The sequence below is a fragment of the Talpa occidentalis genome, unplaced genomic scaffold, assembly GCF_014898055.3.
Source record: "Talpa occidentalis isolate TD23 unplaced genomic scaffold, MPIMG_talOcc4v2.1 talOcc4.13, whole genome shotgun sequence".
Classification (NCBI taxonomy): domain Eukaryota; kingdom Metazoa; phylum Chordata; class Mammalia; order Eulipotyphla; family Talpidae; genus Talpa; species Talpa occidentalis.
Genome location: NW_023601322.1, coordinates 23,386,016 through 23,404,808, shown reverse-complemented (window position 1 = coordinate 23,404,808; position 18,793 = coordinate 23,386,016). Strand labels below are relative to the sequence as shown.

Genomic DNA, 18,793 nt, shown 5'->3' with positions numbered 1-18,793 from the left:
TGTATTTCCTCCTCTTCCTCCTCTTCCTCCCTCCCGAAAACAAATGGGATATGTTATTCCTAATGAGTATTAACTTCGTTGAAAAATGTTGAAAATGTTTTGTTATTTGATAGTGGAGAACAAGATGCAGAGAGAATTTTGGTATTTGACACAGAATCTGAGTTAAATGATTAGATGAAATAAAAGGACTGGTCATGTAATGGAACATTTAAATGTGGTCCATATATGTATTAGCAGTACATACACCACATATTATGATAAGAAATATCAGCAGCCTTGGTCTACTAAATAATATTGCAGGTTTTCCCACTGTAACCACAAAGCCCAGTTACAAATAGATATCCAAGTATTTGGAAAAAGATAACCACCTTTAACAAAGAAAGAGTAAGTAGCAAAAAAGAAAACATGTTTTACTAAGTCCATTTAAATTTTAGGTCCTATTATTTTCACTGATTTTACTTTATATATATATTATATTTTTAATATATTTTACATCATTTTTCATTTTTGCACAATGTATTCATTTTCTTCTTGGTTATATTCCCCATACAATTGCACCCCCCTTATTGGTTTAAGGGAATTAGTTACTCAGTGAGAAAGTTTGCAGCAAATAATTCACAGCAAAGCTACTCAGCTGGCACCTGATCTTGGAATTTCCAACCTCCCCCCACTAAGAACCATAATAAATAACTATCTCTTATTTGTAAGTCCCTCAGTTAAGGTATTACATCATTTGTGTCTGGCATTTTTCTTTTAGTATGCTGTTTTTGATAACTATATTATTGTTGTGTATCAGTAGTTTACTTATTTTATTGCTAGTTAGTATTCCACTAAACAGATACACCTTCATTTTATTGATCCATTTAACAGTAAATGGACACTCAGTTGTTAGCAGGTCAGTGTTATTATTAATATTAGGGCTATGAAATTTATGTACAGGTGTAAATGTTCATATATGTTTTCATTTCTCTTAGATAGTTACCTGGGAGTAAAATGGTTGGATTATAGAGTAGATGTATTTAACTTTCTGAGAAACTGATGAACTTTTCTAAGTGATATACCATTTTGCATTGCTGAAATGACTTATATCTCAGCATATTTTAATTGTGTAGAGTCATCCTTTATTTCTTTGTTAATTAAAAAAATCTACTTTTAAAAAAAGATGAATGGATTAGTTCTGATTAGGTTATATGTAATAGAACTTACAGAAAAAAATGATATTTGATTTCGGTTTTGATGGTACATTGGATGATAAGAGGTGATGTAAGAAATGTATGTGAACAAAGATGCAAAATAAAAAGATAAAAAATTTGCGGAGTAGAGAATAATCTCATTTCATGGAAGCAACTCAGTCGTAATTCAATAAAAATTTATTGAGTGACTAAAAAAGCTAAACTGAAAATTTAAATATGTTTTTACATTTTTTCTCATTTATTTTGGAAATGTTTTCACTCTTCTATGGATTGTCATAACTTAGATATATGTAGCTTTTACTTGATAATTAATCATATACACTATTTGGAATCTATGCTCTCCCAATCAAATCAACGCTTCTCCTCAGCTTTTCTCAAATTCTATGAATTTAAGTGTGATTTACTATGCAACTTTAAAATGATCACAGTGATGATCACAGTTTGAATTTATCAAATACTCTCAACTTGAAGATATTTACAGCAAGGTTCAAAAGGTTTAAATACTTGCATACTACCATCTACATAATTACAGACAGTTCTAAGAAGAAAGTGGATAACCAGCTTCTTGCTTGATGCATTTTCCTGTTAGTCTTGGTAGCATACATGTGAATTCAGTGGGTAGGTCTACTTAGGGAGCCCTCAATTTATTTTCTAAAAAAAAGGTATTCAGTGCAACCAAAGACCATACGCCTGGACCAGAATGTGCACTTTGCTTTTTTTGCCTCTTTTAAACATTATCAGTAGATAGAACACACACACCATCGCTCTCTCACATGCACACACATACACCATGGCAAATAATTGTATAAATGAACTTATTTATAAATTCACTCAAGAAAAATGTACTGATTGGCACAATATGCTTACAACTGCTTGTGGGCACTTTTGGGAACCCACAGATTTAACTATTTCCATTGCTTTTTCATCACTCATTCACTAAATCATCCTGAGTGGCAGGAAATAGGTACAATGAAGGTACAGTAGAACACAAATTTCACAACAATGTACTCCAAGGAGAGTGAGTCATGGTCCATGAGATTACTTCCAAGTCAGGAGTTATCCACAGTACACAGTGCCCTGTATATGGCAGGCACACAAATGTTATGTGTTGGTTTCATTTTACTTAAAAAATAGGATTTTCTGCAAATTGTCGACTACATGTTCACAACTGTCCATCACTACCCACTCATTTAACTTGACTAAACTTGAGTCAAACTTCTCTCCTCCCCACAGACTCCCTGAACTTTGGTTTCATCCCAGAGACTAAGCAAACACAGAAGTTCAGGACATTCCCTCTAATAGCTCATCTTGAGAACCAGTAGACTACAGTTAAAAATATTTCCATTTAGGCCAGCTTGATCATGCTCTCGTTTCACCTTCATTAGCTTGTCCAATTCCCCTCAAAGCTTCCTGTTAGCCCTGCTGGCCCTTTGCTATAAGAAAACTTTTTTTTTATTATTATTCCTGTTTGATTTCTGTATTCTTGCAAATCCTGAGACTAGAGCCCAACTACAAGAATATATTTTCAAAAAAGTTTCTCCTTACCTAATTCCAGATTTATTTTTACTTGACATAACTACAGATGAGGGTCATAGAAGAGAAAATTACCTTTACAATATCAACTGCCATTGTCCTATAAGAAGCAGAAATCTAGTAACATTGGATACTTGGAGTTAGAATATCCAATAAATCTAACAAGTCTTTATATTTCCTTCTAAATATGTTTAGCATAGTTAAGCAATAGATTAGATGGCAGTGGGATTGTAACAGAGAACAATAAGGTGTTCTGAAGAGCTGTGAGCAACATCACATCCTTAACCATAAAGGTACTGAGTGCTGGGAAGCTTAGTCAGAATTCATATTTTATATCCAAATTTTATTTTTCAACAGTAGTAAAAGAGACTATCTCAGGCAATTCATTACTATTGAAATCAGTATAACTCCTGTGTGGTGTCTTAATATCATCTGAAATGCACTGAAGATTGCTTTTCAGAATGATAAGGCTTGAAATATGGTTACTGGTTTGAACTTAATGTACGAAAAATAATAAAACCATTTCACAAAGAAAATAATGTAATATAAAGTGAGATAAGAAAAGACTATCACTACATCTGGCATTAAGAATTCCACATGTCAGAACATTATTAGTAGTACAACTGCCTATTATATCTCATTTTAATACCACATTATTTCCAAGTTACCACCTGTTAATATTTTTACTTCTCTATTGACTCTATTCCAAGGCTTCAAAAAACCTTGGGACATTTTACAGTTGTCTCCTCCTTTAAGGGTTAAAGACTGTGGTGTGAAAAGTTGAAATTGTTCAAGAGTCAGGATTGAGAAAGTGCTTGATAACCTTTCCTTTTCCTTGTAATGAGAAGCTCAGTTTTTGAGATTCTCCCAATTGAGCTCTCATTTTAATGGAATGTTTGTAGAATGTGGCATATTCTAAAGAGTGAAGGAGATGATTCCTTGGCAGTTCTTTTATTTCATTTTAAGAGAAATATCCAAGGAATATGTAGAAATGACTGGATATATTGCAACATTTTTATCACCATATCTATAATTTTGGTAAATCAGCCATAGCACAATGAAAGAGACAAAGAAGTATAAACTATAGCAGTGTTTTTTATTTGGCTGTTTTTTTCATTTTTTGAAGTATAACTTATAATATCTAAAATGCACAGTTGATCAAGAATCTCCCCCTCTCCCACCTTCCTTCTATATCTGTATCTATTTATGTCTCTCTATGACTGTATATATCGAGGATAAATATGTAGAAGGAGACATTAGCTGTGTGAGAGTTACATCTATTGATATCTATATATATATATATCATATGTAGAAAGATGTATGTCTTTAACCTATAAATAACTACATATGTATTAATGGATAATAAAAAATGTAGATACAGTACCATGATATAATATACAAAAACATGGAAGCAGGAACACATCCAATGGTTTCAGAACACTAGAAGAAATCACATTGTATAGGATAGGAGAAATAATCACTAAGAGAAAAAGTTAATGGGGAAACCAAGGGTTAAATAAAGGAGTTCCTAAAATCAAGTTAATTTTTTTTGTTTTCTGTCTTGGGGTTTAAGAGAAACTAGTGATGGTTTTGATATGCTCAAAAGATCATAAATTTCATCTGATGTGAATATTCTGAGAAATTGTGTGTGATGAAACTAAAGGCCTGTAGATCATTTTGTACAACTATTAGGAAATGAAAGCCAAAAGAATGATAGAGTAGACCTAAGCTCCAATTTTGAGCCAGTCAGAGAGGGCTCAAGAATAACCACTGGGGAGTCACTAACCTCTTCTTTAAAATAGAGGGGCAATGCTTTCATTAAATGGCCATGGACTTTAAATGAGATAATACATAGAATGTGCTGAGTACATGTGGCACTTCGATCAGAAGACACAATATCATGAGAAACCAAGTAGAAAGCAATACATTCCAGTCAGGGAGGGAAAGAGACTAGTAAACACGTAAAGTAGAGAAGACAGGAAAATCTGAATTTGAAGAAGATGATCACTTTCAATAATAGGTGTACTTACAGGTTTGTAGGCTACCATGTATTTTGGAGGTCTTGAGGTACAGTTGGATTATAGATCTTCTTATGCTTTCCATTTCTGCAAGGAGACCAAAGGAACTAGAATTAATCTTTCCCATTACATTTGAGTCTTTTCACTTCAAATTTATCTCTTTATCACAACTTAATTTCTCTAGGACAGAAATCTTCGGGATTTGAAAATATAAGAAAATTACAAATAATTTCCCATATTTGAATACTGGTTTCAAGGTGACTCTAAAGGCAATATAGATTTTAAGGGTGTGTTTTCTCTTACTATGGCTGAGACTGGTATCATACCTCATTCACATCTCTGACAATTTTTAATGTTGGCTGTCAAATAATACCTTGGTTGAAAATTTTGGATGGAAGACATACATGTGGCCCACACTTCAAGCTCATTCCTGTGAGAGAGCATCTCAATTGAACCAGGTGGAAATATAGGCTTTTTGTGACTCAGTCTTGAAAGTCACATAACATCATTTCTACTATAATCATCAAATTTCCTAGAATCAAGAGGAGATGCTGTATATCTCATTGATGAAGAATCAATGTCACATTCAAATAAGAGCAAACAATATGAAAGTCTTGTTGCAGTACACTTTGAGAATTATATCTTCCTGGGCCTCCCCTGGTGGCGCAGGCAGTTGAGCGCTGCGCTGTGAAGCTGTCTGTAGCCTGCAGAGCCTGTTCGATCCCAGCTGGTAGGCGAGGGTCCCACATGGTGCGGCAGACCTCTCCTGTCGCTCACGCTGCTCCCCTCAGCAGTGTATTTCAGACAATCTGCCTGTTCTGTTCCCCGCTCTGTCTCTGGTGAATCCTCTCACACTCCCACGCCTCTGGCCTATACCCCAGTCCTTGTTTGGATAAATAAATAAATCTTTGGGAAAAAAAATGTTTTGTTTTGTTTTTTGCTGTCCATGGTAAATAATATTAACCATTTGCTATATGTATTAAATGTATTTTTTGGAACAGTGTAAGTACCCAATAAATATCAAATTTCTCCCTTAAAAATTTATGAAATAATTATTTTGTACTTTGTTTTACCTGTCGTAAGAAGCATCAAAACATCATGTGAATACTTACATGTTTAAAAATCTCTTTGTGTTATCAGTTGCATGTTGCCATAATAAAGGTAAAATGTCACAAAATTTATTGCTCACATATCTGGGGTTCAGTGAGAACTGAGTAAGCAAACTGGTTGATCTTGGCTGGGTTTGGTCATATGTATGGGACTGGGGAAAATGGGATGATTTTGCTCTATTTGAGAGAGAGAGAGAGAGAGAGAGAGAGAGAGAGAGAGAGAAGCCCTGATTAAAACATTTCCTCATTTCTGTGGTATAAAACTCTCACCAGGGTGTCCCTGGTGGTGCAAAGTGTTAAGTCTCAACACTATGAAGATATCCGCAGGCTCTGCAGCATAAGTTCTATCCCTAGCCAGGGAGCTACCCACATAGTGCACAGACCTCTCCTATCTCACCCACTGGTCTCCTCAGTGGTATATTTCAGTATATCTACCTGTTCTACTCCCATCTGTCTCTGGTGAATCCTCCCACCACATCCCACCTCTGGCTTACACCCCAGTTCTTGCATGCATAAATAAATAAATTTTAACTAAATAAATAAATAATAAAACTCCTACCATGGCCAATTTCAAGATATCACTGGTTGAAATTCTTGAATGTTAGCGCTGAAGTCATACACACCTGGATGAATCAGCTTCAATACACAACCCTAACATCTCTCTCTAGAATCACAGCCTGAGCATGTTGTCATGGTGATGGTGACAACAGAGACACAAAAGGAAAAGCCCAAATGCACATGTTCACTTCAAACATTTGCTTGGGTCATGTCTGCCACTTCCGATTAGCCAAAATAAATCACCCGGTTGATACCAGTGTTGAGGCATGCAATAGACTGCTAATGATAGGAGGAAGTTGCAAAGTCACAAGGCAAAGGAAATAGGTATAGATTTAGGGCCATCACTGTAATCTCCCACACTGGGGTTTCTCATATTTTGTCTAAATAACCTGCTTTCTACATTCATATATTAATTTTAGAGCTGAGGCAAACAAAATAAAAACTTCCATAACTTGATAACATATTTCAAGCAGTCAGGATCATTCTCCAACTCTTTAATTTAGTAAAAAGTAGTCTGAATGTTTCTCCTAATCAGAACATATATTTTCTTACTGGTATGAATTTGCACACATACAAGAAAGTCCATGCAAGAAAGTCCAGAAAGTCCAAGAAAGTCCATACAAGAAAGTTCAGAAGTGACAAAAGAAAAAATACATATGTTTATATTTATATATATTTAATATTTTCTATATGTTAATATAAATATGCTATATTTATATTGTATATAAATATATATTATAGTAATATATTATATTGTATATTGTGTGTGTGTGTGTGTATATATATATATATATATATATATAATGTTATGCTGTTTTAGTATGAGACAGTAAAATTTTTTTCCAGGTTTAAGAAAATTGTTCCTGGCAGTCAACCTTCTTGTTAATGATAAGAAGAATGATAAGTGAATGATAAGGAGACAAAGAAAATGTAGGCATACCTAATGAAAAAAGGGAAAGTCTGAAACTGGCTTGTCCTCATTTTGGGTGCTATTATGTTGAATTTGCTCCTTAACAATTCCTGGATCACTCTGAAATTCTAGTTTAATCTAGATATTCTGAAAAAAATTTAATAATGTAAATTTTTTCTTACTTGGCAAATAACCATAACTATTTTTTTAAAGGTTTATTTATTTATTTATACAAGAACCAGGGCACAGGCAACATGTGTGGGAGAGTGGGAAGATTCACTAGAGACACAGTGGAGAGCAGAACAGGCAGATTGACTGAAGTACACTCCTGAGGGGAGCAGCGGGAGCAACAGGAGAGGCCTGCTGCACCATGTGGGACCCTCGCCTGCCGGCTGGGATCAAACCAGCACTGCAATGGCTACGGACAGCTTCACAGCGCGGCGCTCAACCGCCTGTGCCACCAGGGAGGCCTAGAACCATAACTAATTTTAAAAGTAAATGTGATATCCTGAGCAAAACCTAAGACATGTAAACCCAACATTAAATTCGATAGTACACTGTGAATTACAACAACCACTGCTTCTGCAGCTGTGGCCCGAACAGGTTCCATAAGTATTTCAGTAGTTTTTTTTATTTTCTTCATTGTTCTCCTCACTTTGCTTCCTCTTTTCAACCATTCAGAACAGAGAGGAATTGATTCCTGAAGTGTTTGAAGAAAGCATGGCTTTGCTTTGTAATGACTTACACTGGCATTGGGCAAGGGGTGAGAAACACTTGTCAAACTCAGTGGAATATAGAGTGATTCAAGTTCTCTTACAAAGGCTTAGTAAGAAAAGAACAATGCTCTGTGGTTTGCAAGGAATTCATCCAAAGAACATTGCAATTGTTCTTATGAAAAAGAACACTGTATTATAAATCACTAACCCCTCCTGTTTATATTATAATATATACTACTTCCAAAGGAGAGCACAATGAATTAAATAAGCTTTCTTTTAATAAATAATAATAATAGGTTGATAACACTTCAAAGATGTTTCTATCAAGGCATCTTAGGGAGCTTTATTTGCATTAATTTATTTAACATCATTTACTGATTGAAAGGTTATTATTAATACTCTTCTTATTTTGTGCTGCTGAATTTCATTCCTCTCCAATTGATACATTTTATTTGTGTAGTTTTCATTAGCAATTCCAATAACAAAATTCACAGGACGTAATTGATGTAAAGCATTTTATTTAATTGCAATAGTAGAATAATTGAAGGATTTATAATATGAATCAGAATTTTTTCTACTAGGTATACTTTTCTCCTGCTCTGTTCTTTGACATTTCATTTTATCCAGCTGTTTATCAAAGAGTTATTACTGAATAATTGGTTCCATGTAGCTCTTTCCCTATTGAGAATTATACTTTTCTTTCAGGATCAACTCAGTTTCTACATTCTTGAGAAAGACATCCTTATATAACTCAACATTTTTTTCTTTTTAGATTTTGAAACTATTTCTATGACAGGCATATATATATATATATAAATATATATATAATTTCTTTAAAACTTTGAATCTGTTAATTATTTGTCAATGATTGGTAATTCTATTAATGTATTAAAATGAATTTTGACCTCTACTATTGGTTTTGGTGGAAGCTCATATATGACTGATGCCCACACAGAAGAACTAGATGAGCTGGATAAAATATTTTGAAAAAATCTTCCAAAATGAAAGACTAAGCTCTTTGACAGAAGGGAAGTATAGATAGATGAGTCTGGCATGTGGTATTATATATTTCTTACAGCATTTCTAATTCAAAAGCAGTTTGTCAGCAGCTGAACAGAACTTTAAACAATTTGATAGGATAACTGAGATGACTAGTGGACTCTGCAAAGAGGAAGAGCCAACTTAAACACCCAACATATCATTGGGGGACTCTAAAGGCCAACATCCTTAGATTAAATGTAAGATCACATTTCTAAAATAGTATTAGTATGTAATTAATTCAGTCCCTTGTGTGAACTATATCAAATTGTCCCTAATCCAAGCATGTTCAAGAATCAAATTCCTGGGCCTCCCTGGTGGTGCAGCGGTTGAGCGCTGGGCTGCGAGGCTACCCGCAGCCTCTGCAGCACCAGTTCAATCCCCAGCAGCCAGTGAGGGTCCCACATGGTACGCAGACCTCTCCTGCCACTCGCTGCTCCCCTCAGCAGTGTACTTCCGTCATTCTGCCTGTTCTCTTCCCCGCTCTGGCTCTGGTGGATTCTCTCACCCTCCCGCACTTCTGACTGTACCCAGTGCTTATATAAAGAAATAAATAAATCTTTTAAAAAAAAAAAAAAATCAAATTCCTACAAAGCAATAGTAATCAAGTACTGGCATACCCTGACAAATAAACCAATGAAACATACATGAGAATTTAAAAATAAACCCTCCCATTATGGATATTTATTATATGTCAAGGATGCCAAAATAATTCAATGGGGGGAGGTAAATTTAGTCTTTTTCAATTATAAATGGTACTTAAACAACTTGATATCCACATGCAAAAGAACAGTTGAATTCCTATCTCATACCAGATATAAATATTATCTCAAAAAATAGATTAAAAAAATAAATATAATAGTGAAAAATATAAAAAGCTTTATAAGAAAACTTAGGAGTAAATTCTTATGATCTTGGATTTGTATTTACACACAACACCAAAACCAGAGTCATCATCAACAATGAAAGATTAAGTTGAACTTCATAAAAATTTTCATGTTTAATAAACATTATCAATGATTTGAGAAGACAACTCACAGAATGGGAGAAATATTGGAAAATTATATATCTGATAAGAGACATGTATTTAGAATATATAAAAAGATTTACATCTCAATAAAAAGAAAATATAATTTAAAAAGGACAGTGGATCTGAAAATTCATTTGTCAAAAAATATATATAAATTGCTAATAAGCCTATGAAGAGATGTTCATTATCATTAGTCATGAGAGAATCAAACTAAAACCACAATGAGATACCAATGTACATTCACTAGGATGACTATAGTCAAAAGACAGAAAATAAGTGTTAGCATTAAGAGAAAGTGCTAGGATTTGGAGAAATTGGAAAGTTCATGCACAGCTGTTGGGCATGTAAAAAATATTAAACAGTTAAACAGCAGGGTGCATAAACATGAACTAATTGATTTAATATCTTTAAGATACACGTTCCTTTAACATTCACTCTAAGAGAAACATCAAACTCAGTTAGAAGAGGAAACCAAGGAATAATCAGGCTCCCAGAAGGGGGAGAAAGAGATATAGGCATAGAAACCCTATTTAAAAAAATGAGAACTTCCCAAACCTACTGAATGAATTAAATATGGAAGTCTAGCAAGTCTAGCAAGCACAGAGAACATCTAAATTCTTAAATGGAAAAAAAAGATATATATATATATGTATATATATATATATATATATATATATATATATATACACACCCAGACATCACTGCCAAACTACTAAAAATCAAAGACAAAAAATTTTTGCAGGAATCAAGGAAAAAATATAACTTAAAAGGGCCCCCAAATTAGGATTTCCCTGGATTTAGGTCAGACACTCTTCAGACAAGAAGAAAAAAGTAGAAGGACATATTCATAGTTGTAGAAGAATTGCCAACCAAGAATTTTCTATCCTGCAAAGTTATCAATTATGCAAGAAAGAGTAATAAGGGTTCTCATAGACAATGAGAAGCTAATGGAGTTTGCCAACACCAAACGTGCTCTTCAAGTAATGTTAAAAGGAGTTCTTCTACAATATAAGACAAATACCAAGAGCAAGAACAGTAAGAATATTAATTAGTGATTAAAAAAGATAAACTCATACCATTTGCAGCAACATGGGTGGAGCTGGAAGGGATTATGCTAAGTGAAATAAGTCAGAAGGAAAAAGAAAACTATCTGATGGTTTCACTTATAGGTGGAATATAGGGAAACTGAACAAGGGATCAGGAAAAAGACAAAACTTGGCAAACCATAAGATCTGAGGCATAAAGCAAGGGGAGAGGAAAGGATTTGGAGAGTGGTAAAAATAGGGAAGGGAAGAGCACAAAGGACTACGGTGATGGGTCACGGGTGCAGTGGTGATGGGAAAGTTATGGGACTACATCTGAGAGGAGAAATGATATTATTATACAAAAATGAACACTAATGTAAGAAAATAAACAAAAAAAAATTAAAAAGATAAAAAAAATGGACAACGTATCTCAACAGACACTTCCCTAAAGAAGTCATTCAGATGACCTAAACAGTGGAGTTTATATTTTTCAGTCTGTATTGCTTCTTTTTTTATATAAAGATTTATTTTATTTATTTATAAATATAAGAGCTGAGATGTAGAACAGAGATGCAGGAGGGTGAGAGAATTCACCAAAGACAGAATGGGGAGCAAAACATGCAGATCTACTGAAATACACAGCTGAGAGGAGCAGTTGGTGAGACAGGAGAGGTCTGCTGCACCATATGGGTTAGCTCCCTGGCTGGGGACTGAGCTTGTGTTGCAGTAGCTGCCAATAGCTTCATAGTGTTAAGTCTTAACCCCTTGCGCTCCTGTATTGTTTCTTAGGAACACTTCATAATTTCATTTCTCAAAGTGTACAGCAGAAATTTTTCCATGCTTAAATTATGTTTTCCTCTTTGTTTTAAAGTATATTCAAAATAATTTTAAACCAAGCTGTGTTCAACTCAGGAGTACCTACAATCCTTTTATTCTAAATTGATACTCCAATTTTAGTTTGAGGAAGACATTATGGTTATAACTAGTTTATAAATAAGAGAACTGACTATATTATGTCATATTCCACTCTAAATCCCAACAAGTCAGAATAGAAGAGAATTGAGAATTCTATGAGTATTTATTGGAGTGAAACAGAAATTCTATAAATAATTCAAAGCATGACATACCACCAAAAAGGCAAATAAGTAAAATGTATGGGAAGGAAAAAGTAAAAGGGAGTGAGATTCATTTGAAAAATTTTAGCTGGTAATTCAATTTGTGGACATTTCAAACTGGATTTTCTTGATCACATCTTTTCTTGCACTGCATGGTGTACTTGATACCACAAAATATGACACATCAAAAGCAGTATCACAAACGAAAAAGAACAGGGCATGTTTGGGCCCTCTGTGTTGCAATGCTTAACATTTTTTACTTTCCTCTATTGTTAAAAAGAATTCATTGCTATACCTCTAAAGTTGTTCCGTGAATTTTTTAAATTCTTCCGAAGTCTCATTTGCTTATTAAAAAAAAAAAAAGAGAATTAGGTCTTATGTCTAGTTCTTTAATCCATTTTGAGTTGATTTTTGTGTATGGTGTGAGGTAGTGGTCAAGCTTCATTCTTTGCATGTTGCAACCCAGTTTTCCCAGCACCATTTATTGAACAAACTTTCTTTGCTCCAATGCATATTCTTTGCTCCTTTGTCAAAGATTAGTTGACCATAAATCTGAGGGTTTATTTCTGGATTTTCTATTCGATTCCATTGGTCTGTATGTCTGTTCTTGTTCCAATACCATGCAGTTTTGATGATTATGGCTTTGTAGTATAGTTTGAAGTCTGGGCGTGTGATGCCTCCATTCCCTTCTTTTTTTTTTCAGGAGAGCTTTGGCTATTCGGGGTTTTTTGTGATTCCATATGAATTTCATCAATAATTGTTCTATTTCTTTGAAGAATGACATTGAAATTTTCATTGGAATAGCATTGAATCTGTATATTGCTTTTGGTAGGATGGCCATTTTAATAATGTTTATTCTTCCAATCCATGAGCAGGGGATGTCTTTCCATTTCTTTGTGTCTTCTTCCATTTCTTTTAACAGTGTTTTATAGTTTTCTTTGTATAGGTCCTTTACCTCTTTTGTTAGATTTATTCCCAAATATTTGATTTTTTTTGTTTCAATAATAAAACGGATGGTTTTTTTGATTTCTTCTTCTTCAGATTTATTGTTTGTGTATAGGAAGGCTACTGACTTTTGTGTGTTGATTTTGTATCCTGCCTATGGAGAGCTGTGTGGAGATTTCTGGACCTACTAAACATAGAGCTTCCATATGATCCAGCAATTCCACTCCTAGGTATTTACCCAAAGGACACAGAAACATCCATTCCAAAGAACACCTGCACACCTATGTTTATAGCAGCACTATTTACAATAGCTAAGCTTTGGAAACAGCCCAAATGCCCAAAAATAGATGACTGGATCAAGAAGATGTGGTACATATATACCATGGAATATTACTCAGCATTCAAAAAAGATAAACACATGCAATTTGCAGCAACATGGAGGGCGCTGGAAGGGATCATGCTCAGTGAAATAAGCCAGAAAGAAAAAGAAAAATACCGGATGGTCTCACTCATAGCAGGAATCTAGAAAACTTAAATAAGGGACCAGGAAAATGAATAACTATAAGAAAGTGAAAATCAAAATCAACAAAAAACTTTGAACCAGAGACACTTTTTGGGGGGTGGGGGGCGGGAGGGGAGGGATTGGGGTCAGAATGGGGGGTGGCAATTGTATGGGGAATATAAAAATAAAATTTATTATTAAAAAAAATAAAAAATAAAAAAAGAATTAAATAACAGTTAACTACAAAATTCATATTATTTTAGGATGGATAAAACAATTTCCTTCAAAGCTTTATTTTTTAGAATTATAACTTAATGTCCAAATCATTTTAAACAATGTTTTAAAGCAGGTAATTTTAATATGTGAGAGAAATGTGCTGTAATTTGGTTTCTACAGGCTAAATTACAACTAGAATCAGCAAATTATAACTAGTTTCCAGTTGGACTGTTTTTCAACTGGTATCCAAGGGGGTGCTCAACCATATTCTGAGAGGTTATTGAGATCTCTCTAAAAAGTTTAATTGAGTGCTTTTATTTCTAATGATAGCATATATTAGGAGCATATTTTGCATTGTCAGGTTACATTTGTAACCCAATACAGCCACTTAGTTTTAATGTTCTTTTTCATCTGACCTTAGATAATATTCCACCAAATGGAAGAACAATCGTCTCACAGTACATCAAGCATCTGATAGTTGCACTGGACTAAGAATATGAATTGCAGCGAATGTTATGGCACAGTTCAGGACAGAGATAGGAAATGCAGGTGAAGATCAAGAAATCACAGCCACTTTAACGTGAATCAACTTATGACCCTTTCTTGGCCATAAACTAAAAATACTTAAGAGTTATTGTCCTCACAATGTTAGCAAATAATTTTCCTACATAAATACTTACTGCAGATTTCAACATAGTTGTGATATTGAAAAACTTTACAGAGTTATCAAATAATCTCTATTTGAAATGAAATTCAAGAATCACTTCCTGGTAGAGTTTAGTAAAATCTGACATATGATTTCCCCAACAAATAAAGCTTTAAAATAATCAGAAATTTTTAAAATCTCAGTAACCATACTGAGATAGCCTGTGAGAATGGCCCATATAAAAAAGAACAGAATTAACAAATATTGGTGAGGTTGTGGTAGAAAAATAATTCTTATTTACTGTTGGTGGGAATGCAAGCTGGTACATCCCCTGTGGAAAATGATATAGCGATTTCTCAAGAAAATAAAAATGGAAATTCCATATAATCCAACAATGCTGCAATAAGGCATTAATATAAATAACATGAAAATAAAATACAAAAATAAAATCTACCTACACCAATGTACATAGCAGCACTCTTCACAATTGTCAAATCATGTAATCATCCCAGATGCCTTTCAGCAGATGTACAGACAGAGAAACAGTGGAGCATATATTTAATGGAATATTACAAAGCTGTGAAGAAAAAAAATGAAATGGTATCCTTTGGACAATTTTATATAAGAATTATGAGCATTTATATTTTCTATTCAGCTACATTTCTGCACACTAAGAATCTAGGAATAAGATTTTCCTCTCAATAATGTACACATATATAATTCATTATCTCACTGGAATATTTCTGAAAGTGAAGAGAAATGAAATAGTAATTACTTGGTGAAGCCAGACATAAATCAGATCTTTTCTGGGTAAACTGGGATGTACGTTTATTTAACATACATGACTCAAGTTTGAAAATTACTGACTTAAACAAAAATTGTTTTGAAGATGAAAACTTGGGATTCAAATTTCCCTACTCATTAGTGGCTATTTTGCCCTTTGTTTTATGACTTCTGAAACATTTTTTTTTTGATGCCCATGGTTCCATACAGAATTAAAAAACGGATTTTCATATAACAACAATGCATATATATATATATATATATATATATATATATACACACACACACAAACACACATATATATATATGTCACCAAACTTCCAACTGGCCATAGAGCTGGGAACAACTAAAGAAAATGGGAGCACTGACACCGGTATTGATTTTCCACTTTGCAAGTGAATGCATTTGGAGAATGCAAAATAAGCTGTTCACCAACACCCTCAGCCAATTGAATTCATCGTAATACAATGATGATAATAAATGACAACACTGACCAATATTGCAAATACAGCTGACACCTCAGGTACATTGCTTGATATACTATTTCTGATGTATGTTTGTGGCAATCCAATAATAATAGCTTATCTATTTTCTACTCTGAATCTTTGACAAAAATCTGTGAGGTTCTTCATCCAACAATCATTCAGTAATATTCTTATTTCTAAACTTCTTAATCCAAGAAAGTACAGGCATACCTTTTAAAAAGCATTCAACAAGTGTGAATGCAGGCAGGGAACTTAGGATAATCATCCACAGATCAGGAAATTCAGATGGCTGGAACACTTCTTCTTCAATAGCTTTCCAGATGATGGAGGTTTTATTATAATGTGCTTTACATTTGCTAATGTAGTTCTACTAAAAGTCACATATTCTAAAATGGTACTTTACTCCTTCTACTTCTTCCCCAAGCGTGCCACCATTAAACACCACTGATACAGAGCCACCTGTGTATACAGCACTCAACCGAGCATGACATTTCTGAAGCAATTTGGAAAGACATGACAGCAGGTGAAATTGGAATATTCCCAGAGGATGCTCATTCTGCATTCAGAAGCATTCCAGATATTTTTAAAGAATCTTTCTCCAATTTGCATTATTTTAAAATACATTTCATATACTTTCCAAAGTTTACTAGCGGTATTGAAATACATACATTAATTTGAGCTTATGTCAGAGAGCCTTAGATATGTGAATTAACTTAGATGCATAAATTAAGTGCACATTTGCTCTACAAAAGACATGTTATTGTGTCTCCTTAGCTCTGGAAAGAGACAAAGTTAATCAAAGAGCCCTTTCCTTGTTGACCCTGTCTTGACCTTGTTTTAGCATCTTAATCTCTTTGAATTTGAAGTGGTGGGCCCTCCTGATAGCTTGTATTTCTCTCCAATCTGCTAACCTTTATGGCTTTCATTTTTGCATACTGGGGACATTGGAAAAAAATGACAGCCAGATTTCTGTTCCAGACAGTGTTTCCAGAGGGCCTGCCCAAGTGACTTTCAGAAACCTTGAGAAGCTGGAGATTTGTTAGCTTTAAGCTGATCTCCACTCCCAGTGCAGCTCTCAAAAACAAAGTGAGCAACTCATGGCAAAAATGATAATTCTATAGTTATCTTTATCTCTCCTTTTAGTATAATTTAAAAATATGCTGTTAAAAAAACAATCTTTTATGTTTTGGTCTTTCTATAACCAGTGCATCACATACAATCCAACCCCTTTAAATGAATTTTTTTTTTTTTTTGAGGGCAAAGTATTTTATTTTTTTTTTTTAGAATTCTAAATCTTTTTAAATTTTATTTTATTTTTTTAAATAATAAATTTTATTTTTATATTCCCCCATACAATTGCAACCCCCCATTCTGACCCCAATCCCTCCCCTCCCTCCCCCCACCCCCCAAAAAGTGTCTCTGGTGCATAGTTTTTTGTTGATTCTGATTTTCACTTTCTTATAGTTATTCATTTTCCTGGTCCCATATTTAAGTTTTCTAGATTCCTGCTATGAGTGAGACCATCCGGTATTTTTCCTTTTCTTTTTGGCTTATTTCGCTGAGCATGATCCTTTAAATGAAATTTAATGTAACAGTAAGGAAGTGGAAGACAGAAGAAATTGTGGGAACATTTTTAGATGCTAGCATCAATTGCACTTTCTTGGATATACAGCTGTAAAGGCAGGACTGGACACAGTGCAAGTTTCCTGATCCCATGCAGACCGGGTAAAGGAGGAGCCAGAGTCCTCAGTAGTTTTGCAGGTTGTTTATTTGGGATTCACCAGGCATATGGCAGGCAGGAGTGCTGGCTGGGGGGCTGGGAGGCTGGCAGGCAAGTCTTCACTCTATCTGAGCTCTCTGGAGTTCTTTCTGCTGCTTCTCGGCTTCTCTTTTGGCTTCTGCTTCAGCTTCTACTGGTGCTGCTGCTGCTGCTGCTGCTGCTGGCGTCCCCGTGACGCCGCCCTTAAAAGCACAGTCTTAGCTCAGCTGAATCCCATCTACCTATGCCCACACCCTATTCCAGGTGCCCGCCATCAGGCATGCATTCAGGACAAGGATCCATCATCTATCCTGATGGCAGAAGGGCAGAAAAGCCTGATATTTTCTTTACCCTACAACAGCCAAGCTGCAGTGTGGCCATTTCTATCAGCTCCCATTTCATGGATGAGGCCATTGATGGACAAAGAGCTGAAATCACTTGTTCACATACCTATAGCTGGAAAATGGCAGCCCACATATGGAATTCAGTTGTTTGTGGGACAAATGAGCTACACTGCTAGATTAACACAAACTCAACAGTGGCTTCCTGCACTTTCCCAGATCCTGCCCTTACAGAGTGAAGTAAGAAACTCAGAGGGTTTATAATTGTCTGTTTGTTTTTGTTTTCTGGGGGAGGGGGGCAAACATTTAAAAATGAATAATGATGTAAAATATATATAAATTAAAAAAAAAAAAAAGAGTGCAGGACCACAAGCTGCATTCTCCATGCAAGTCTTACACAGGAGCCTCATGGGATGCTGTGCAAGTTCCTGGCTCATCAATAAAAGTGATTTCAGGACTCTTAAAAAAAAGGAAACTCACAGGGTCCAACACTGGGAATATGTTTCCTTTTTGAATTTTTCTTTCCCCAGTATTTTTCTTCAAACTTATTTATTTTTTGTTTCCACCAACAGACCAACATTTGCTTGAGTTAGAAAATTTTAGGACCTAAATGTGGAATACAAATACATTTAGCAAGAGTGTTAAAACTTTTTCATATGGAAATAATGAAAAATATAATATCACTGTTCCCTAGAAGCCCAAGGGTGACCACAACAGTCAGAAATGAAGAGAGCCTAAGTTCACATCCCTTGAAGTTTAAGAGATTCCTCTGCCATGAAGAAAAGACAACTGTAGCTTACCATAAAAAACAAGACTCATAGAAATAAAAATAAAAAGGTATTTGGGAATAGAGGTGAACATAACAGTGAAT

At 34.6% G+C, this 18,793-nt stretch overlaps 1 protein-coding gene across 4 annotated transcripts in view; it reads right to left on the bottom strand.

Moving 5' to 3' along the window:
- The window catches only part of RIT2 (Ras like without CAAX 2), a 460,431-nt gene that overhangs the window by 388,950 nt on the left and 52,688 nt on the right, over positions 1-18,793 (bottom strand). For all 4 annotated transcript variants that reach the window (XM_054694077.1, XM_054694078.1, XM_054694079.1 and 1 more), the window contains one exon: positions 4,757-4,831. In XM_054694077.1, coding sequence (XP_054550052.1) covers positions 4,757-4,831 — 75 coding nt within the window. The remainder of the gene's footprint in view (positions 1-4,756; positions 4,832-18,793) is intronic.